The sequence below is a fragment of the Chelonia mydas genome, chromosome 11 (genome assembly GCF_015237465.2).
Source record: "Chelonia mydas isolate rCheMyd1 chromosome 11, rCheMyd1.pri.v2, whole genome shotgun sequence".
Lineage (NCBI taxonomy): Eukaryota > Metazoa > Chordata > Testudines > Cheloniidae > Chelonia > Chelonia mydas.
The window spans coordinates 74,518,582-74,541,402 of record NC_051251.2 but is presented as its reverse complement, the minus strand read 5'-3'; the positions used below and the strand labels follow the sequence as shown (position 1 = coordinate 74,541,402).

Below are 22,821 nucleotides of genomic sequence, written 5' to 3'. Positions count from 1 at the left end.
ATGCCCTCCATGTAAGAAACAGCATGCTGAACACAGGTGATCTCTGGTTTCGAAAAATGAAGGGAAAGGGGTGACAGGCAAAGGACCTGTGTCAGGCCACCTGCCCTTGCCAGGAACAGCCTCCCCTCCCAGGGCTCTTAGCCGAGTATGGGAACCGCCTCCAACTCCAGGGCGCGACAGGGGTCCCATGCACCTTATGGTGCCTTCCAAAAGGCCAAAGATGTGATGGCCCTACCGGTGGTGACCACTGCACGGGATCTCCCTCTGCGGGCAGAATCAGTGAAGGCTCCACCTCTCAAGGGGAAGCCTCCCATGTGCCGCCCCAGTAGTTGCTTGGGTTTCGCCGTTCACTAGAGTCTCGGCACCACTCCACAACCTCACGGCCCCAGTCTCCAGCACTGCATCCGCAGTCTCTGTCCTCAGCTCAATGCTCTCAGTCTCCCGCCATAAGACGTGGATCATTGGCCTCCCAGTGTTGGTCCTGATCTCCCCAGCACCGACAGCCCTCCTCCAAGCACCACTCGACATCACTGCACCGCCACTCTCCAACGCCCCATTCCCGATCTCCGATGCCTCCGTCTTTGTCTCCATGTGTTTCACCGCCAACTCAACTCCAGTGTCCGATGCAGCACTGTTCTTCGGACTCCCGCCACTGGTCACCTTCCCCCCAGCACTGTTTGGCTCTGCATCTAAGCCGGCAGTGAGAGGCACTGCATTGGTCCCCGAGAGAGGAGTCCTCCTTGGAGTTGGAAGGGGGCCTTGGTTCCCATTCCCAGAGGCACCGGGTTGGCCCATGCACCAGACTGCAGTACCAGCCCTGCAGTGGATGTCTTGCCGCAAGTTCAGTGGCCATTACATTGGCCATACTGGAACCCATGGGGGCTCTCTATGATGCTGGGTCCATACTGCTAGCAATCGTCCATAGCCGTGTCGGGAAAGTGAACCACCCCCAACCCCCACCTCAGTACAGGAACCGGATTCAGGTTCTGATGCGGGTACCAAGGTACAGCCTTCGACTCAGGGAAAAGCCTCCCCAGTGGAGGAAGGGGCACCTGTACCCCGCCAAGAGTTATCATCATCCTCATAGTCCCCGGACGAGGCGGTTGTCAGGCCTGCTCACTCACTCTCTCCAGATGACTTTAGGGCCCATCAGGATATTTTGAAGAGGGTGGGATTAGAGGCAGAGGAACTCACTGAGCCCTTGGACAGCCTCTTGGATATTTTGGCCGTTGCGGCACCATCTAGGGTGGCATTCCCAGTGCATGTTGGGGTTCTGAAAGTAGTAGAGTCTCCCTGTCTGACACTTGCCTGCTCCTTTGGATGAGAACACTGCTGTACGCCTTCCCACCGATACCCCTGGTTCACTAGGTCCTACTGAAGGTCCAGAGGGACAAAGTGAAGGGCATCCTGGTGGCTCTGGTGTGGACTCGCCAGCACTGGTTCGGCATGCTTTTGGACGTGCACAGACTCCAGTCAAAGTACCCACATCCATTGTGTCTCCCCTCCCCCTCCAAAAAATTGTGGCTGCTCTAGTTCCAGGCCTGTGGTGCACTTTGGGAAAATTTACCGCCCACCCTGCATGTTACCGGGAAGGATCTTGCTTTGCCAAAGTCTTGATGGGTTCGCTCTCCTTTGCACACCCTGAAGAGTCTCTGATAGCGTGTTTACAGATCAGTAGTCAGAAGAGAATGGGTTAATGCTGACCTGAGCTGCTCCCATTTGCAAACCGGGGAACGCTTCTGTTTTCAGTAGAGTGGATTGGAGGTTGTTGGGGTAGAGGGGACTAAGGAATTTGTCCCATGGAATTGTGGGATACTTTTAGCTGACTCCTGGGATCCCAGTCAAGTGGGGCTGCATCTACATTACAAAGCAATGGGGCTCAGCCTTGGGGCTCAGCTTAACTTGAGCTTGGGCCCTCCAGCGCTGCAGGGTCCTGGGACCCTGGGTCCAAGCCCTGGGTTAGCGCAATTGCAGGGTACAATCAAAAGAGCTCAGGCTTGAGCCTGGGCTCAATCACAGTCTTATGTTGCAGTGTAGACATACCCCTGGAGACAAATGAACTAAGAGAAATGGAAGGCACCGGTGTTAGTAGAGAACAGAGCATTACACAGGGCTCATTGGTGGAAATGAGGATTGAGAGAAAACGAACCCATATGATAAAATTTTGTAATCTTTGAATATGTTGTTGTTACCAGTGATAATGGAATTAAACATGAATTTAATCATTACAGAATAAGAGTCTGATTATGTGATAACCTGATTATATTGTAATACTGCAAATTATATTGTTTTTTTGTTTTGTTTTTGTTGCATCAGTATTTTAGAAAATGGTGGCTAATTCTGAAAAGTTATTTGATGTAATTCAGCCCCTTTGGATTAAGCAGTGCTGAAGTAAAACCTCACTCCAAAGGGTAGCAGTAGTGTATATGAGAATGGACACCCAATATAGACTCTAATTATTTCTATTTTAAATGAAATTTATGTTGATAAGCTTTAAAATAAACTTTCTGTGAAGAGGAAGGTTCCTGAGGGAGACAAGTTGTGTAACCGTCTCCCTGTCAGACTGTAACAGTCACTGCAATGTGAGCCGGGGTGTGCGGGACTCGAGTTGCAGGCTCAGTGTGTCTAAGCCTCTGCTGGAGAGTCCACACTGAACGGTGACCCTGGGTTGAGACTGTCAAGACCCAAGTCTCACCCCAGCGCTCACGTGCCCACCGTGCACGGCGCAGACCCGGTCACATCAGCCTCTCCCAGGCTTCCTAGCGCTCTCCCAACTGTAGCCTCTTCAGCCGTTGTGCCCCATGGAAACACTTGAGTGTCCCTCCCACAGCACTTTATCAGAAGTTGTCTCCCCCGCCAGTACAGCCAGCCAAGCTGTGATTTGGGTCTGCAAGCTGCCAGCCACTGGAGCCAGCAACCTGGGTGAGGCCCCATTTGAAGAATTTCCCCTGCTTGTATTTTCACTCCTGTTTTATGCAGTGGGCAGAACATCCGGGAGATGCTGGTAGCAGATTCTGAGCTGGTGAAGGCTCCTGTCGCAGGAGGAGGATACATGTCAACTGGCTGATGCTGCTCATGACTCTTGGTATAGCCGCTGATGCCCCCTGTGTAGTCCAGCACCTGTGGAAAAGGGCGACAGGCACAGACTGGTGGGATCACGTTGTTGTGCAGACCTGGGAGGACCAGCAGTGGCTCCAGAACTTTCATATGCAGGAAGTGATGTTTCTGGAGCTTTGTGAGCAGCTTGCCCTGACTCTGCAGTGTCAGGACACATACAAGTGGGTGGGGAAGTTGGTCCAGAAGCAGGTTGCTATAACCATCTGGAAGCTGTGTACTCCTGACTGCCGCAGGTCCACTGCTAACCAATTTGGTCTTGGTAAGTTAACTGTGGGGACAGAGGTTTCTGAGGCAATCAGGTATGTGATTTACCCAGAGGTAGTGAGCATAAACAATGTCAAGAACATAACTTCAGAACATAAGACTGGCCATACTGGGTCAGAGCAATGGTCCATCTAGCCCAGTATCCTGTCTTCCAACAGTGGCCAATGTTATATGTTTTAAAGGGAATGAAGAGAACAGGGCAACCATTAAGTGATCCATCCCCTGTTGTCCAATCCCAGCATCTGGCTGTCAGAGGCTTAGAGACACCCAGAGCATGGGTTGCATCCCTGACCTTCTTGACTAATAGCAATTGATGGACCTATCCTCCATCAATTTATTTAATTCTTTTTTGAACTCTGTTACAGTTTTGGCCTTCACAACATCCCCTGGCGACAAGTTCCACAGGTTGGCTGTGTGTTGGGTGAGGAAGTACAGCAGAACCCTGTTCATCCAATCTAATTGGGACCGGGGCCACACTGCATAACCAAAAATTTGGATAATCTGGAGGATGGGAATGTGTGAGGCTGCAGCAGCATCTAGCAGCCACAGGAGAAATCACCTGCTTCTGGACCTGTATGCACTGATTGTTTGGTTAAAACAGGGAGTCGGATAATGGAGGGTCAGATAAACAGGGTTCTACTGTACTTCCTTTTGTTTGTTTTAGACCTGCTGCCTGTTAATTTCATTGGTGACTTTGGGTTCTTGTATTATGTCAAGGGATAAATAACACTTCTTTATTCACTTTCACCATGCCATTCATGATCTTATAGATCTCTATCATATGCCCCCTTAGTCATCACTTTTCCAAGCTGAACAGTCCCAGTCATTTTAATCTCTCTTCATATGGAAACTCTTTCATACCTTTAATATTTTTGTTGCCCTTCTCTGTACTTTTTCCATTTCTAATATATCTATGTTGAGATGGGGCAAGGAGAACTTAGTGCAGTATTCAAGATGTGGGTGTACTGTGGATGCATATAGTGGCATTATGATATTTTCTGTCTTATTGTCTATCCCTTTTGTAATGATTCCTAACATTCTGTTAGCATTTTTGACTTCAGCTGTGTATTGAGCAGATGTTTTCAGAAAACTATCAACGATGACTCCAAGATCTGTTTCTTAAGTAGTAACATCCAATTTAGACCCAGTATGTACAGATGTGATTATGTTTTCCAATGTGCAATACTTTGCAGTTATCAACATTGAATTTCATCTGTTATGTTGTTGTCCAGTTTTGAGAGATCCCTTTGTAATTGTTTAGGCTACTTGGGACTTAACTATCTTGAGTAGTTTTGTATCATCTGCAAACTTGGCCACCTTACTGTTTACCCCTTTTTCCAGATCATTTAGGAATATGCTGAACAGCACTGGTCCCAGTACAGATCCCTGTGGGATGCTACTATTTACCTCTCTCCATTGTGAAGACTGACCATTTATTCCTACCCTTCGTTTCCTGACTTGTCACCACTTAATGATCCACAAGAGGACCTTCCTCTTATCCTATGACTGTTTAGCTTCCTTAAGAGCCTTTGGTGAGGGATCTTTTCAGAGGCTTTCTGAAATTCCAAGTAAACAATATCCACTGGATCCCCCTTGTCCACATGTTTGTTGATCCCTTCAAAGAATTCTAATAAATTGGTGGGGCATGATTTCCCTTTGTGAAAGCTGGGTTGACTGTCCCTCAACAAATTGTGTTAATCTATGTCTCTGATAATTCTGTTCTTTACTATAGTTTCAACCAATTTGCCTGGAACTGAAGTTAGGCTTACAAGGCTGTAATTGCCAGGATCGCCTCTGGAGACTTTTTTAAAAAAATGTTGTCATATTAGCTATTCACCAGTTATCTGGTACACAGGCTGATTTAAGAGATAGGTTTCATACCACAGTACTAATACTTTTGCAATTTCATATTTGAGTTCTTTGAGAACTCTTGCATGCATCTCATCTGGTCCTGGTGACGTATTACTGTGTAATGTATCAATTTGTTCCCAAACCTCCTCTATTGATACTTCAGTCTGTGACAGTTCCTCAGAATTTTCACCGAAAAAGAATGGGTCAGGTGTGGGAATCTCTCTCACATCCTCTGCGCTGAAGACAGACGCAAAGAATTTATTAGCTTCTCTGCAGTGGCCTTGTCTTTCTTGAGTGCTCCTTTAGCACCTCAAGCATCCAGTCGTCCCACTGATTATTTGATAGGCTTCCTGCTTCTGACGTCCCTTCAACAATTGCCAGTTTTGAGAGAATGGGGTGTCCAAACTGCACCAGGGCCATTAACGGGATGGACACGGCCCTCCTCAAAAAGCACAAGAGTACATAAACCACAAAGGATACTACTCCATTGTTATGCAAGTGTTTGTGGATCACAGAGGCTGATTCATGGGCTGCACTGGAAAAGTTGATGATGCCGGGAACGGCTGGTGCAGTATTTCCACCTAATGACTTTGTCATAAATGGAGTAACTGTTATTCTAGGGGACCCCATGTACCCTCTTTTGCCTTCGCTTATGAAACCGTACCCTGGTCTCAGAGGCCCTGGCAGAAGACGGTTTCATTACACTCTCAGTAGGTGAAGAGTGGTGGTTCAACAGGCATTCGGCAGATGACAATTCTGCTGCCACCCTTCACAGAACCGTTTGGATGCCTCTATAGTCCATGCTGTCCCCATTATTGTGTCTTGCCCTGCTCCTCACAATCTTTGTGACTCCAGAGGGGAGCCGTTTGCACTGGAGCAGACCCATGACAGTAGTGGGTTACTGAACTGCTACACTCAGCCCAAAAGTGCACCTGCCACAACTGGACCAGGAGGCATGTGTGCAGCAGAAATCAAAGATGCTTTGTGCACCCAAATGTAGACTTGCATGGGCCAATGGAAAAGGGAGAATATTACATTTATTAATGTATTTGTACAGGAATGTCAACAGTAAATGCAGCATTATCACTGTAAGCTACAATTGCGGTGCCATCTAACTATGGACTACATGCAAACGCACTTAACAAATGGACTGTTAAAAAATTACACAGCCACAACCCCCCTGCCATATTTTGGACAGTGCATTCATCATCCATGCACTACATTTCCCCCTTCCCCCTCAGAGTTTACAGGCAGCTTGTTACTCTGTGGTGTGGCTGACTTGTACGGTGCAGCATACTTAAGGGAAGGCAATTTAAGGTTGTTATTTTTAACACCCCAACACCTCTTTGTAACAATGTGCAAACATGCAGTAAAAATGTCATTGTAAATGCTTGTTTAACTGTTGTCTGCACTACCTGGTATCCATTCTGAATTCCACGTCATGGGGGGTTACCCCCAAAATCAGACTCAAGGCACCCCCAAATGACCTGCCTATATCAGTAACTCAGTTGTCAATTTGTCTGGTTTTGGTAGGTGAAAGGGGGTGGCCCACCCTCGAGGAATTGCCACAGTTTTACCAAGGGTTTCCCTCTGACCCCTGGAAAACTCCCAGGCTAGACTAATCCTGTTGGCCCTTGGGAGGACACGGCTACAGCCTTCCGCTTGAAAAATTGACTCTCAGGCAGTAGTTCTTCAAAAAACAAAATAATATTTATTCAATATACCAATATTCCCTGATACAATAAATATTAAAATCATACATCAAGAAACAAAACACAAATCCCATTAGCACAGGTATATATATCAAAGTACCCAATACTGCAATACCATACAGTGGGAAATAGCTTTTAAGTGGTTACATTCTACGTGCAGTGAGCAATGACATGTAGGATGCTGACAACAAGTTGTTACTTAAACATTACAATGAATTGGCTGCTCTGGCCCAGGGAGGTGAGACTGGAAGTTTACTTAGGTGACACATAGGGCTGTCACACATACTCTTCTTTACATTGTGCCCCCCCCGCCGCCCCGTCAGCAGGCAGTAGTCATCTCTGAAGCTGCCACCAGAACCAATCAGAAGGCAGAGCTCACAGTCAAAGGGGTTGGTTTACACTCAGTGGTTGGTGGAGTGGAGGGAGACGCATCGCAGCCTGGGAGGTGCCCATTGACCTTCCCACTGAGACACAAAGGGAGACGTGGTCAGGCTACCGGAGCCACCCAAATTGTCCCCTGGACTGTAGAGCAGGGAGACTGAAGACCTGGTAAGAATCCCCAGGCTTGCTTGTTTTCCTTGTGAATTTCAAGCCGGCCAATGAGTACAGGGCAGCATTACCCCTTAGAGAACTGATAGTCAACTCCCCTACTACTACGCAGGGAGGGAGGGAGCTAGGGGGTTGGGTCCCTTGAAATGCTGGAGGTGCAGGGTTTGAAGTACTGTTGATGGCTGAATATTCTAGTTCAGCATTTCTCAAATGCGGCCAGCAGGGGCTTTTCTTGTGGCCACAGCCTCCTGGGCAGTGACTGAGGGGAGGGACAAAGCAGTGGACCCTCCCCCAGGGCCACCAGCAGGGGTTGGGCCCTACCCTCCTCTGGAGCAACAAACACTGGAGGAGCAGACAGCCAGTGCATTCCCCATCTTCCAGGGTGTGGTGAGGCTCAAGTTTTGGGCTTCAGACCTGGGGTGGTGGGTGGCAGGCTCCGGTCATAGGGCTTCAGACTCCAGCCCTGAACCCTGGCTGCGTGGTGGCGGGTGCCTACCCTTGGTTTACCACACCACCCCCCACATCGCCCCTGGCCCCCGCTGTCTCCCTACGCACCTCCCCATCCAGGGCTTAATTTGTCACCTGGCTTGCCAAGGCTGAGTAAATCTGAGAAAACTGATATTTGTATATTTGTTAATATCACTTTTCACAGCCTCTCAGCTAGCTAGTAAGTGTGCTATGAAAAGTAATATTAACAAACATACAAATATTACTTTTTGCAGCAGCAGATTTACTAGCTGCCAAGATTTTTTTTTTTTTTAAGTAACTAAAAAGCAAAAGAAAAGACGAATGTGGAAAGCACCTTATTTGTGTTTCTATTCTGTTTAGGTCCATGTACTCACGCTTTAATTTGTCTCGGTCTTCACAGACAAGGTCAGCTCCCACACTGCTGTCCTGGGCAACGCAGTATGGGGAGGAGGTGAGCAGCCCTTAGTGGTGAAAGAACAGGTTAAGGACCATTTAGAAAAGATGGACATGCACAAGTCCATGGGTTCAGGTCTCATGCATCCGAGGGTGCTGAGGGAGTTGGCTGATGTAATTGCAGAGCCATCGGCCATTATCTTTGAAAACTCGTGGAAATTGGGGGAGGTCCTGGATGATTGGAAAAAGGCAAATGTAGTGCCCATCTTTTAAAAAGGGAAGAAGCAGAAACTGGGGAACTACAGACTGGTCAGCCTCACCTCAGTCCCCGGAAAAATCATGGAGCAGGTCCTCAAGGAAACCATTTGGAAGCATTTGGAGGAGAGGAAGGTGATCAGGAACAGTCAACATGGATTCACCAAGGGCAAGTGTCATAAAAATAAAGGGAAGAGTAAACCCCTTTGAAATCCCTCCTGGCCAGGGGAAAGCTCCTCTCACCTGTAAAGGGTTAAGAAGCTAAAGGTAACCTCGCTGGCACCTGACCAAAATGACCAATGAGGAGACAAGATACTTTCAAAAGCTGGGAGGAGGGAGAGAAACAAAGGGTCTGTGGGTCTGTCTATATTCTGTCTTTGCCGGGGATAGACCAGGAATGGAGTCTTAGAACTTTTAGTAAGTAATCTAGCTAGGTATGTGTTAGATTATGGTTTCTGAAATGGCTGAGAAAAGAATTGTGCTGAATAGAATAACTATTTCTGTCTGTGTATCTTTTTTGTAACTTAAGGTTTTGCCTAGAGGGGTTCTCTATGTTTTGAATCTAATTACCCTGTAAGGTATCTACCATCCTGATTTTACAGGGGGGATTTCTTATTTCTAATTACTTCTATTTTTATTAAAAGTCTTCTTGTAAGAAAACTGAATGCTTTTTCATTGTTCTCAGATCCAAGGGTTTGGGTCTGTGGTCACCTATGCAAATTGGTGAGGCTTTTTATCCAACATTTCCCAGGAAAGGGGGGGTGCAAGTGTTGGGAGGATTGTTCATTGTTCTTAGGATCCAAGGGTCTGGGTCTGTAGTCACCTAGGCAAATTGGTGAGGCTTTTTACCAAACCTTGTCCAGAAAGTGGGGTGCAAGGTTTTGGGAAGTATTTTGGGGGGAAAGACGTGTCCAAACAGCTCTTCCCCAGTAACCAGTATTTGTTTGGTGGTGGTAGCGGCCAATCCAAGGACAAAGGGTGGAATATTTTGTACCTTGGGGAAGTTTTGACCTAAGCTGGTAAAGATAAGCTTAGGAGGTTTTTCATGCAGGTCCCCAGTTTTTCATGTCAAGGTTCCTTCCCCACTCTGAACTCTAGGGTACAGATGTGGGGACCTGCATGAAAGACCCCCGAAGCTTATTCTTACCAGCTTAGGGTAAAAACTTCCTCAAGGTACAAACTTTGCCTTGTCCTTGAACCCTATGCTGCCACCACCAAGCGTGTTAAACAAAGAACAGGGAAAGAGCCCACATGGAGACGTGTTCCCCCAAAATATCCCCCCAAGCCCTACACCCCCTGTCCTGGGGAAGGCTTGATAAAAATCCTCACCAATTTGTACAGGTGAACACAGACCCAAACCCTTGGATCTTAAGAACAATGAAAAAGCAATCAGGATCTTAAAAGAAGAATTTTAATAGAAGAAAAGGTAAAAGAATCACCTCTGTAAAATCAGGATGTTAAATGCTTTACAGGGTAATCAGATTCAAAACATAGAGAATCCCTCTAGGCAAAACCTTAAATTACATAAAGACACAAAAACAGGAATAAACATTCCATTCAGCACAGCTATTTTACCAGCCATTAAACAAAAGAAATCTAACACATTTCTAGCTAGATTGTTTACTAACTTTTTACAGGAGTTCTGAGCTGCATTCCTGATCTGTTCCCAGCAAAAGCATCACACAGACAGAGAGAACCCTTTGTTCCCCTCCCCCAGCTTTGAAAGTATCTTGTCTCCTCATTGGTCATTTTGATCAGGTGCCAGCGAGGTTATCTTAGCATCTTAAACCTTTACAGGTGAAAGGGTTTTGCCTCTGGCCAGGAGGGATTTTATAGCACTGTGGGCAGAAATGTGGTTATCCTTCCCTTTATATTTATGACAATCTGCGTCACCACTGACCGTCCCTTGTACGCTCTCTGTGGTGCACATTCCTGAGGCACACGCTGACAGGCCCCGCCCCCACCGGGTCCAGCCAGTTCTCAGTCCCTCAGGTTCTGTGAGGAAAACAGAGTTTTGGTGGGAAAATGCCATGAAGAAAGGGTACCAAGATGAAGTTCAAACCCTTCCTATCAAATGCGCCATCTTGAACTTCTAAACTCCATTTTGAATTGCAGCAACATTCATAACAGAATATGACCATGTACCAAAATCACCTTAAAAGACCCTTGAAAAATTCCACTGGGACTTCAACAATATCCACCCCACCATCAACCTCAGCCTGGACCAGTCCACACAAGAGATCCACTTCCTGGACACTACAGTGCTCATAAGTGATGGTCACATAAACACCACCCTATACCGGAAGCCTACTGACCACTATACTTACCTACATGCCTCCAGCTTTCATCAAGACCACATCACATGATCCATCATCTACAGCCAAGCCCTAAGATACAACTGCATTCACTCCAATTCCTCAGACAGAGACGAACACCTCCAGGATCTCTATCAAGAGTTCTTAAAACTACAATACCCACCAAGGGAAATGAAGAAACAGATTGACAGAGCCAGAAAAGTACCCATAAATCACCAACTATAGGACAGGCCCAACAAGGAAAATATCAGAACGCCACTGGCCATCACCTACAGCCCCCAGCTAAAGCCTCTCCAGTGCATCATCAAGGATCTACAACCTATCCTGGAAGACGATCCCTCACTCACAGACCTTGGGAGGCAGGCCAGTTTTCACTTACAGACAGGCCCCCCAACCTGAAGTGAATACTCACCAGCAACTAACTACACACCACACAACAGAAACACTTTCAGGAACCAATCCATGCAACAAACCCCGTTGCCAACTCTGTCCACATATCTACTCAAGGGACACCATCATAGGACCTAACCACACCAGCCACACCATCGGGGGATCATTCACCTGCACATCTACTAATGTGGTATGTGCCATCATGTGCCAGCAATGCCCCTCTGCCATGTACATTGGCCAAACTGGACAGGCTCTATGCAAAAGCATAAATGGACACAAATGAGACATCAAGAATGTTAAAATTCAAAAACCAGTAGGAGACCTCTTCAATCTCCCTGGACACTCAGTAACAGACTAAAAAGTGGCCATTCTTCAACAAAAAAAACTTCAAAGACAGACTCCAACAAGAAACTGCAGAGCTGGAATTCATATGCAAACTTGACACTATCAGGCTGGGTCTGAACAGTGACTGGCTCCCTACAAAAAGTAATTTTCCCCCTCTTGGTATTCACATCTTCTCAACAACTGTTGGGAGTGGGCCACATCCACCCTGATTGAATTGGCCTCGTTAGCACTGGTCCTCCACTTGGTCAGGTAACTCCCATCTTTTCACGTGTTATATATTTATACCTGCCGACTGTCATTTCCACTCCATGCATCTGAAGAAGTGGGTTGTAGCCCATGAAAGCTTATGCCCCAATAACTTTGTTAGTCCTGAAGATGCCACAGGACTCCCTGTTGTTTTCGCGGAAACAAACTAACACGGCTCCTCCTCTGAACTGTGCCGCTTGGGACTCACACTGGAACCAGGGAACCAGGTCATTGGGGGATTTGGTACTTGGTACCGGAACCGAACCTGAGCCATCATTTTGTTTTATTGACTGAACTGGAACTGAAAAAAACCGCAATAAGTCCCAGCTGAACTCCTTCCCGCTCTTGCTCATGGTGACTCTGGCTGAACTCAGAATCCTGCACAGAAATCAGAGCGGGGCCCTCCTCAGTTCTGTCAACCGGAAACATTTAACATCAGGATTCAGGTCCCCCAAAAGTGAGTGTCTCAAGTAAATCAAAGACTAAATTGTGAGCACTGAGCTGCCGGGGGGGGGGGGAATCCCCTGCCAATGTCCACCCACCCCAATGCTTGTTTGACCATTTCTAGGGGAAAAGATTGGGTGGGGCAACCCCCTCCCCCTCTCCTACCCCTTGGGCTGGGGAAGCTGCCATTGAATCTCTCCCCCTCCCCTTCCCTTCTCCTGCCCTCTGGCTCTCCCCAGCCAGTCTCCGCTTGCTCCATATTCTCCCTCCAGCCTCCCCACAGCCCGTCTCCCACATCCCCCCCTTCCCTTCCCTTTATCAGACACTCAGAGTTTCCCTCTAGTCCAGCTCTGCTCCCCTGAGCCCCAGAATTCTGCCCCTGCCCCGATACCCGTGTGTTCCCCCAGCCTTCCTCCAGCAGCCCCACATCCCCATGGCCCCCTCCCGCCCCCTGCATCCCTATTCCCCCCTCCACATCCCTGATCCCCCTCCTACCCCCTCCCACATCCCTATGGCCCCCTCCATGCCTATTCCCCCCTCCACATCCCCATGGCCCCCTCCCGCCCCCTGCATCCCTATTTCCCCCTCCTGCCCCCTCCATATCCCTGTTCCCCCTCCTGCCCCCTCCCACATCCCTGGTCACCCCCCTCCTGTCCCCTCCCACATCCCTATGGCCCCCTCCATCCCTATTCCCCCCTCCACATACCCATGGCTCCCTCCCGCCCCCTGCATCCCTATTTCCCCCTCCTGCTCCCTCCACATCCCTGGTCCCCCCTCTGGGTCTCACAGCCGCCTGCCCTCCTCCCCTTCTGGCTCCCGCCTCCCCATGTCGTGGGCCACCCCCACTCCTCCCACCCCCATCCCCCCTGCTGGGAGCAGCCAGGGCCCCCAACCGCCACCCCGCACAGGCTGCACCGGGGGGGCAGGTCTCCCCTTCTTTCCCTGTGGGGCACTGCCGGAGGGCAGCTCTCGGGGTCCCAGTCGGGGGGGCCGGGCCGGGGTCTGTGCACGGGGAGAGTCTCTCGGGGGGGCAGTGGGAATGTCCCTCCCCCGCCCACAGCCAGGGCTCGGGGGGCCCCAGCGGTAGCAGCTGAGGCCCGGAGGGCTGGCGAGGCAGCGACCGCAATTCCCTCCTGCTGCCCGGCTGGGCCCCGGGCTCGCTCCACCCGGCACCTCCGGGGTCCAAGCGCGCTGGAGTCCCTGGGTCTGGCCGGGGGGGGGGGGGGTCTGTCTCTTATTTCATGTCTCGTAGCCTCCCCCCGGCCCTCCAGCAGGGATGTGGGGCCAAGGGGTCCCTTGCCCAGGGGCCCAGTGATTTCAAAGCCCCGGGCGGAGGGAATCGATCTGTATTTTTAAATAAAAATGAAGATACAAAATGTCACTAGATCAGTCAATGCCACAACTTATGCCTAGTGGGTGACAGGCCCCCCGTCCCCCTGTCCCCCTCTGGGGCACCCCACCAGAGATGCCCCAAGACCGACCAACAGCCATGGCCTGGTGCCACCCCACTACCCCTCCCACAGCCCCGTGGGGCTGCCCCCCTAAAAAATACCCCAAAGGCCCCAGCCCGGCATGCCACTCCACAACCCCCAACTCTTCTCCTGGCCCAAAGCCGAGCTGCAGCCTCCCCACCCTGCTGTGTCACCCCCAGCCCCCTCCCCACACAACCCCACAGCCAGGCTGGGTCCCCTGGGGTGGGGGTGGGGCTTGCTGCTGCCCCATTGCCTCCCACCCCAACAGCCATAGCCATTGTCCCGAGTCCCCAGCCCGTCCCCTGCAGCCTACCCCTCCCAGTCCCCATCCGTGCAACCCAATCACCCCCTGCCATCTCTTCCTCCCACAGCACAGCCCCATCAATTCACCAATCCACCCCCTGCTCCCCCACAGCCCACACCACACAGACCCCTCCATCTCCCAGCTGTGCCATCCCCTTGCCCAGGCTCAACCACAATACCACCAGGCCCAGACAGACCACCCTCCCTGCTGGTGCACACCACCAGAGATGCCCCAAGACCAGCCAACAACCGTGGTTTGGTGCCACTTCACTACCCCTCCCCACAGCCCCATGGAGCTGCCTCCCCACAAGCCCCCAGGCCCCAGTTTGGCCATGCCACTCCACAAGCTGCCACCGACTCTCCTCCTCACTCCAAGGCAGAGTGCAGCCGCCCCACCCTGCTGTACCATGCCACCCCACATCCCCTCCCCCCACAGCCTCCCACATCCATGCTGTGTCCCCCTGGGGGCGGCTATGGTGCTGCCCCTCACTCAGGGCTGGATTACCCAATAGGCAGACTAAGCACATGCTTAGGGCACCAGCAAAGCAGGGTGCACCAAAAAAAATGAGATTTTGGGGGGAAAAAATTTGATATTTCAAAAAAAGCATTGAAGTCGTCATCATGGGAAAAATCAGAACTTTGTTAGACTTCCTTACAATCCACAACACACTCTTCCCCCTTTTATCTGTTTTCTTTTTATTACTTATCCCCACCTAAACCAGGGGGCCGTCCTACTATTGTAGATCGAAATAATGCGAGGAAATCACATCGTGTCATGTATTGCAATACATTTATGTTTTATTATTGATATATTCTCCTGAGTTATACGTACTTGATTCGGTTTTTTTCTTTCTTATATATATTTTATATATATATATGTATATGTATATATACACACACACATGAAAATAGTGTACGTTGTGTAATTTGTTTTTTTTTTAAGTTCAGATCACTGAGATAAAGGGCAGGATGAAAGGTAACCAACTGAGTGGAGCACAGAAGCATAAACGGGCAGAAGAAAAGAAACAAAAAACTAGTGAAATTTTCCAAAATCTTCCAAAGCTGACATCATTTTTCAAAGCGAATCCATCAGAAGCAACATCTCTCAGTAGCACAGACATCGTTCCAAAACCTGTAGGTGTTTCAGAGATTGACCCTTCTTCTATTGGTGAAACAAACACCATTCCAGAACATGTGGATGTGTCAGAGACTGTAACTGATCATCCCACTCCTGGTGGTAAAACAGACATTGTTCTAGAAGGTGTGGATGTGTCAGAGACTGAGCCTGCTCATGCTGTAAATAATAGGAGGAAAAATCCTGGTATGTGGGTTGATTTCAGTTCCGATAATGTAGCTTACTGGATAGATTGTGGACCAAATGACTGTCAACTCCACACCAGGCCATTTGAGAAATCACGTCGGACTTTTACCAATGGCAAACAAACAAGATACTGTCCACAAAAAATATTTTTCGTCGTGAAAGCGAATGGTGAGAAATACACTTGAGAATGGCTAATGTATTCACCATCAACAGGGTCTGTGTACTGTTTTGTTTGCAAACTATTTGCATATAAACCTTCAACATCCCGGTTTGCTGCAGATGGATTTAGTGACTGGCGGACTACTGTTTTAATTGAACAACATGAAAATAGCACTACTCACAGAGATTCAATGTTGACATATTTAAATCGAAGACAGGGCTTTGGATTGACACAAAAATTGGAAGAACAAATCAAAGGGGAACGTGAATACTGGCAACATGTCTGGCAGCGTGTTATAGCTGTTATTCAAACATTAGCTGAACATGGTCTGCCTTTCCGGGGATCAAATGACACATTTGGATCGTTGCAGAATGGAAATTTCTTGTGATTGTTGGAGCTTGTGGCTCAGTTTGGCCCATTTTTAGCAGGCCATATCTCAAAATACGGGAATGCTGGCAAAGGTAACCCATCATACCTATCCAAGACAATACGTGATGAACTCTTTGGTCTAATGAGTGACAAAGTTCGTTCAGCTAGTGTGGATGAAGTAAGTACTGCTGGGTACTTCCATTTATCTGTCGACTCTACACCTGATCTTTCACATATCGATCAATTGAGTATTGTACTAAGATATGTGTCTCCCACAGATGGAAAACCAGTGGAACGATTTATAACATTCCTCAACTTGAAAAGCCACGCTGGTGAAGAAATGGCAAATCAAGTACTGCATTATCTGTGCCAAGTTTGCAAAATAGAGTTCTCAAAGTGCAGAGGTCAATCTTATGACAACGCTGCCAACATGTCAGGGCGTTATCAAGGGATGCAGAAGCAGCTTTTAGAGCAGAACAAATATGCCATATTCACACCATGTGCTGCACACTCTCTCCATCTTGCTGGCCGCGGCGCTGTTGATTGTTGTCCGGTGGCAGTAAGTTTTTTCTCAACAGTCCAGTTACTTTATACATTCTTCTCTGCCTCAACACACCGATGGGCAGTTCTTAAAACATATTTGGGCAATGATCGTGTGTTGAAATCTCTTTCTAATGCTCGCTGGGAGGCACATGCAGTGGCAACAGGTGCAATTCTGGAGTCCTACTCAAAGATTGTGGATGCATTAGAAAGTACAGCTGAAGACCAATCACAAAAGGGAGAAACTATACGAGAGGCAGAAAACACTGCAAACAAGATGCAAGAACTAGAGTTTGTGTTCATGTTGACCATGTGGAATGAAACTTTACAACACTTTTACCACACAAGTCAAGCTCTCCAAGAAAAAGAATCGGATTTGAAAACATGTGCAGACCTCCGTCAATCATTAGCAGACCACTTACACACTTTGAGAAATGATTTCGAAAGATTTGAAGACATATCTAAAGATATCTTGCCTGATACTAACTACAAAGAAGCCCAGTCCCGCAAGCGAATCAGGAAAAAACAAGCAAATGATAGCAGTGCAACAGAACCAGCATTGAATCCTACAGACAAATTTTGTGTATCTACTTATTACGCTATAATTGATACACTTGAAGCTCATATGAAGAGGAGAGGTGAAGTGTACAAAGAAGTATCAAGTGGATTTTCTTTTCAGATATGGACTTATCTGACAAACAATATTCACAAGGTTCCCAAAAGCTAGTTGACTCATACCCTGTTGACTCGAACATGGATCTCTGTGGACAAGTACGGCAGTTCCACTGTTATATGTGCACAAAGTTTAATGAAACAGGAAAAATGAAATTCAGTCACATTGATCTTCATGACACAATATTGAAAGGTGGAATACAATGTTTTTGTATTTCCAAATGTAGAGATCGCATGACGTATTTTTCTAACATTGATGATTACTAACTGCTCCGCAAAATGCTCTTTTTCTCAAGCTGAAAAGAATAAAAAACCCTCAGAGAACAACGTGTCAGTACAGACTTGATTCACTTTCCCTATTGAGTATGGAAGCGGACATGCTTCGTCGAATCAGCTTCAATGAACTTATCCAGAATTTTGCAGTCAGATTTTACAATCAGAAGATCTAGAAAGAAGCTATTTTAATTTCAGCATACATGTAAGTTTGTGTCATTTCAAAAAATAAAATTTTATTTTATGGTATTGTTTTTATTTTGAATTACATATGGGGGGGGCACCATAATCTTTTCAGTGCTTAGGGCCTCTAAGGGTCTTAATCCAGCCCTGCCCTCAATTCCTCCCAGCCCAACAGCCACAGCCATGCCACTGACCCAAGTCCCCGATCCAAGTCCCCTATAGCCTCCCTCTCCCCCAAACCCCTCCCAGACCCAGTCCCCATCCGTACAACCCAATCGCCCCCTGCCAACAACCCCCCCTCCTCGTCCCACAGCACCAATCCATCCCCCACCCTCCCATAGCTCACATCACACAGACCCCTCCACCTCCCAGCTGTGCCACCTCCCCTCAGCCATACAACCAACCCCCATCAGACACCCTCCCCCACTGGTGCGCCAGGGTTTCCCCAAGACCGACCAACAGCTATGAATTAAAAAAGCCCACAGTGTTTGTTGTGCCCTACTGGAGCCGTGGTCCCTCCCCAGAGATGCTGAAATCTCACTCTTGTCTCTCTCCTCCTGCCTCGAGCTCCGAGCCAGGCACGGGACAGTTAAGTGGTGAAGTGATGAACTGATGATAGTGGAGGAAAAAAATCAAAAACCAAAAGTGAAGCCAAAAGCGCAAGCCGGGCAGGCAAGGCAAATCGCAGGCTGCTGCCATAGACTTCTCCTCCTCCTCCTCCTCCAATAACCCCCCCAAACCGGGACACCGCAGACCCCATGTACCTAAAACCAACCACGTGGAAGCAGCAACAAAAAGGCAGCAAGGACACAGGCTGACAGAAAGTGGAAGGGAAATCAAAACAGAAAGAGCCCAGTCTTTGAAAGCTTTTTTAGCTCTATGCACATGCTCCCAGAAGAGGATGGGGCAACTGAGAGCCAGTCATGCTCTCTTGCGGGGAAAAAAACCTACTCATGGACCAACAACAAGGAGACTCCAGGCAATTCTCTCCAGCCTAGGACCCCAGAGCTACACCATCTTGCCCTGCTCAGAAGCCTGACCACTGTAAGTTATTACCCAGTCCACCCCTCCCGCAATGTGGAGAGAACATGCACCAGACTCTGTAAGTGAGCTGAGAATTCCCAAGCATTTCAAGTGAAACATACTGTTTTAGTAAAGTATAAAACAAATGTATTAACTACAGAAAGATAGATTGTCAGTGATTATAAGTGGCAGGTGTAAAAAGTTAGAGATGGTAACCACAATCTAAATCTTTACCCTATGGCACTAGGCAGTATTGAGATTAAGCATTTTTTCTCACCTCACTGGATGTTACAGTCCTTAATACACAAGCTTCCCCTTTCAAGCCTAGGGCCAGTCTCCTCTGTTGAAGTTTCTCGTCTTGCCAGCGTAGGTGAGATAGGAGAAAGGCCAAGACTGCCCTGTCCTTTATTTTATATCTTTAGTCCAGGTGCCTTGAAGACACTTGCCCAGACATGTGCTGGTCTGCTTTGCTGAGTCACAATGATCAAGTCAACCCCTCATTGGGTGGACTTGTGCAACTGAGTCATAGAGTTAATTAATGGTCAGTTAACACCCTCCTGGGCAGGGGTCATCACACTTGTCATAAAGACTCTCAAACTTACAACATATTTCACTAACAGCCATCTGGCAAAATCTCATAACTCCATAACACTAAGGATATACATTTTTAGATTGAACAATGGTTTCAGCAGATCACAACCTTTCCCATGATAGCTTACATGGCATGCTTGATAGGAAATATCACAATTATATACAAATGATGAATAGGGGGGTTACAGGGCGTTCCCCTGAGGTGATAGAGTGTCACACCCTGTAACTACTGGACAGCTAGTGACACTGTAATTGTCACACACATACGGTGGATGGGCAGTGGAGCAGATAGACCAAAAACCATTATAAGATCTTAAAAATCAAAAAATCACCATTTTGAGTCAGTCAATCTCATGAGTATTTATTTATTTATTTAATCTCCTGGGGTTGGCAGCACTGGAAGAAGCAGGGACAGGGTGGGTTTAACCAGAGGGAAGAGAAGAAGCAAAAAGAAAATGTGAATTAAAATAAAACAAGAACAAACAGAGAGTCCTGGAGAAATGGTGACAAATAGAACTGAAGAGTGACAGGAAAATATCCCTGACAGGGGAACCAGCCGGGGGCAGCAAGGGGGAAAGGGATAAAATCAGGGGAAAGAATGGAGCAGTCAAGAGGGATGATCTGAGAGAGGGAGGAAAGGACAGTGGGAGAGAGACAGGAAAAGAAATGGGCGGGAAGTGAGGGCTGGACAAATTCTGACTAGAAAAGGACAGGATGAAAGAAAAAGGAGAAGGAACGGGACCGTGAGCGGGACAGAGAGATTTATTCAAGTGAGATGGTAATTCATTAATTCCCTGTGTTACTTCCTGGCCATTTGTGTGACTTTAATGCCATTAAGAAAACTGTTCTCAAAATCTGTGGCTCTCCTTGCCATATGTTGTGGTTCTGAAAGCTTCTTCTCAGCTCCTTTTACTTTCCTGTTTTCCAGTTACTTACTGTAAATAAACCATTCAAACAATTCTTCTTGTTTCTTCCACTTTCATGTCCTAGTTCCAGTTGTTGGGGGCAGAGTCGTGGGATGTGTGTGTGTCACTCTATACCTTGGGGGAGTGTGTTATACTTATAAGAAGCACATGGGATCTTTTCAGGGGAAAAGGCAATAGGCCGCGTTTATTGAAAATACAACAGTTAGCATATGCCTTTAATCTCACACACAAACACACACACACATCCCGCAGATGGTCTTATAGTTACCAGTCTGTTGTATCTCGAGTCAATCTAATGGCCAGTTAGATTGAACACGAGTGAGGACCTGGGCTCTGTTGGTCGTGATCAGATACTCCAAGGCTTTGCAGAATTGAACCCAGAGTCTTATGGCAAAACACTCCAGCTTTATACTTGTAAATTCCCACTTTAGTCTATGGATTTTGCAGTGTCATTCTGTAATTGTTAGTTAAGTGGAGTTAATCTCCGGGTTTTCCGCTGTTGCCATTTGATGGTTATTGTTGGCTTCCCATCATTATCTCTTATTTGTTGTCTTGCATTCAGGGGTGCCTGCCTCACCTCTGAGGTCGTCAATGCTGCTAACATGTTTAGCATTGGATACAATGGATGTTTTCTGATTGTCTCCTGGTGTTTCCAGGTCTCTCACTTCTTCTTGACCATCTGGACATTTGTGATGGCTTTTCACACTTATTTTTAACTATGCACACATTTCTCACTCACACCAAACAATTTTACAGAGACTTTCAGGCAGGATAACATTTTAGAAAGGATTATATGGTTACTAAAGGGATTACAAAAAAAAATATACAACTTAGTTTGCAATGCAGATAAGAAACAAGACCTTATAGCAAATACTGTAATGAAACCTTATCCTAAAACAAAAGATGACCAGGACTGTTCTGGTCTATTCCTGCTCTGTTCCTTCCTGCTCTCAGAAAGGGTGGCTGGCAGAATATGATCAAAGCATATCATACATCAATACATTTAATACATTATTATCCCTTATCCTTCATTATGCAAAATGTAAACATAAAATCCTACGACTATAGGTGCCCTGTAACCCCCATATCCCTCATCTTGTATAGACTTGTGATATTACATGTAAACCATACCATGTAAGGTATCAGAGGAAAGGTTAGGAGCTGCCAAAAGTCATTGTTCTCTCTGTCTAGATACGTGTCTCCTCAATGCATATGAAATGACAAGGATTGGATGGTTTTCACTGAAACATGCTGTAAATTGTGGAATCAGCCAAAGATTAGCTTCCCCAGAGGTAACAGCAAAGAAGGTCAGCAACACCCGGATGGGTGTCCGGTGTCCAGCAAGAAAGCTCCCATTCAATGATTCACCTGCATGAGGCCACAGCAAGGGAATTGCTCAACCTTATGGGAGATTCAGCAATGACCCCGCCCAGACATGCCTGGAGTGGTGCTTCCCAAGCACATGGACTGAGGGTATAAAAACCAAACCCAAACACAGGGGCCCATGCTTGGCCTTTCTCCTTTACCCACCTACACTGAAAGCAACAGGGACACTGAAGACTTGAGACTCCAACTGAGGGGACTGGCCCAGATTTCAAGAGAGAAATCTGGATGCTATGGCCTGCAAAATCCAGTAGGGGGAGAAAAACTGTTGCCCAGGCTAATAGGGGCAAGAGTTTAGACAGCGTGCTTATGTTTTACTTCTTTTGGTAACTAACTTGGAATTTTTTGCCTATCACTTAATACCAATTAAAATCTCTATTTTGTAGCCAGTAAACTTGTTGACCTGTTTAACTTTACCAGTGAGTTTGCCTGAAGCGAATGGTAAATTGCTCAGTTATCAAAGGCTGGTATATATCCACTTTCCGTTGATGACGTGGTGAACCAATTAACAATATACACGGCACATTCCTGAAGCACAGTGCTGGGATCTGGGGGATCTGGCTGGTGCCTCACTGTGTGATTCACGAGTGGCTCTGGGAGCATTCATGCAATCAAGCTGGGTGTGGGGGCTCCCCATGCAATTGTGCTGAGTGAAACAGCACCTGGAGGGGTTGCTGCTGGTCACTAGCAGGGCATTATGAGATACAGCCCAGGCTGGAGAAGGTTCAGGGGGCACAGTGGTCCCATGGTCCCAGGCTGCACCCCAGGGGGATCCCATCACAGTGTGTCCCCCCAGCACCCACAGGGAACATCGTGCCTCTAGGAGGAGTGTTTGGGGTTTGCTGTGATGTGTCACTTTCCAGCCTGTGCTCTGTCTCTTGTCCTGTACACACCCATGTCAATCAGGAATTGCTCAGCTGTGCTCTGCAGAGAGCTGACTGGTTACACAGGGTGCAACCCGTAATGGGACGGAGGTGTGGCAATGCGGAGCGTCACAGGGCATGGTTTTAGGCAGCTAGCAAATCACAGGAACAACACTGTGATCCACAAAGCACAGTTAGGTGCCTGAACTCCCTGTACAATGCATGGGCGACACAGGCACCTTACGATACAACTCACAAAAGCCAGTTCACGAGGCAGGGAGACAGCCAAACCCACGAATGGGAGAGACTGACAAGGGGGAGGTGTTCTAGCCCTGCCCCTCTCTCACAGACAGGTCCCATGCTCACAGCACTCCCCTGGGATGTGGGAGAGCC

The 22,821-nt window shown here is 47.6% G+C and overlaps 1 protein-coding gene across 2 annotated transcripts in view; it reads left to right on the top strand.

The window, feature by feature from the left end:
* Positions 1–4,132, top strand: part of LOC102939970 (zinc finger protein 436) — a 36,912-nt gene extending 32,780 nt beyond the window's left edge. The window contains exons 6-7 of one of the 2 annotated variants that reach the window (XR_005227269.2): positions 2,980–3,376; positions 3,747–4,132. Coding sequence is in view for 1 of the 2 variants with exons in the window: in XM_037912035.2 (XP_037767963.1) it covers positions 2,980–3,008 (29 nt within the window). In the remaining variant the exon portion in view is untranslated. Of the gene's footprint in view, positions 1–2,979; positions 3,594–3,746 lie in introns of those variants that run through there. The other variant, XM_037912035.2, reaches the window with a different exon arrangement.
* Positions 4,133–22,821: the final 18,689 nt, after the last annotated feature.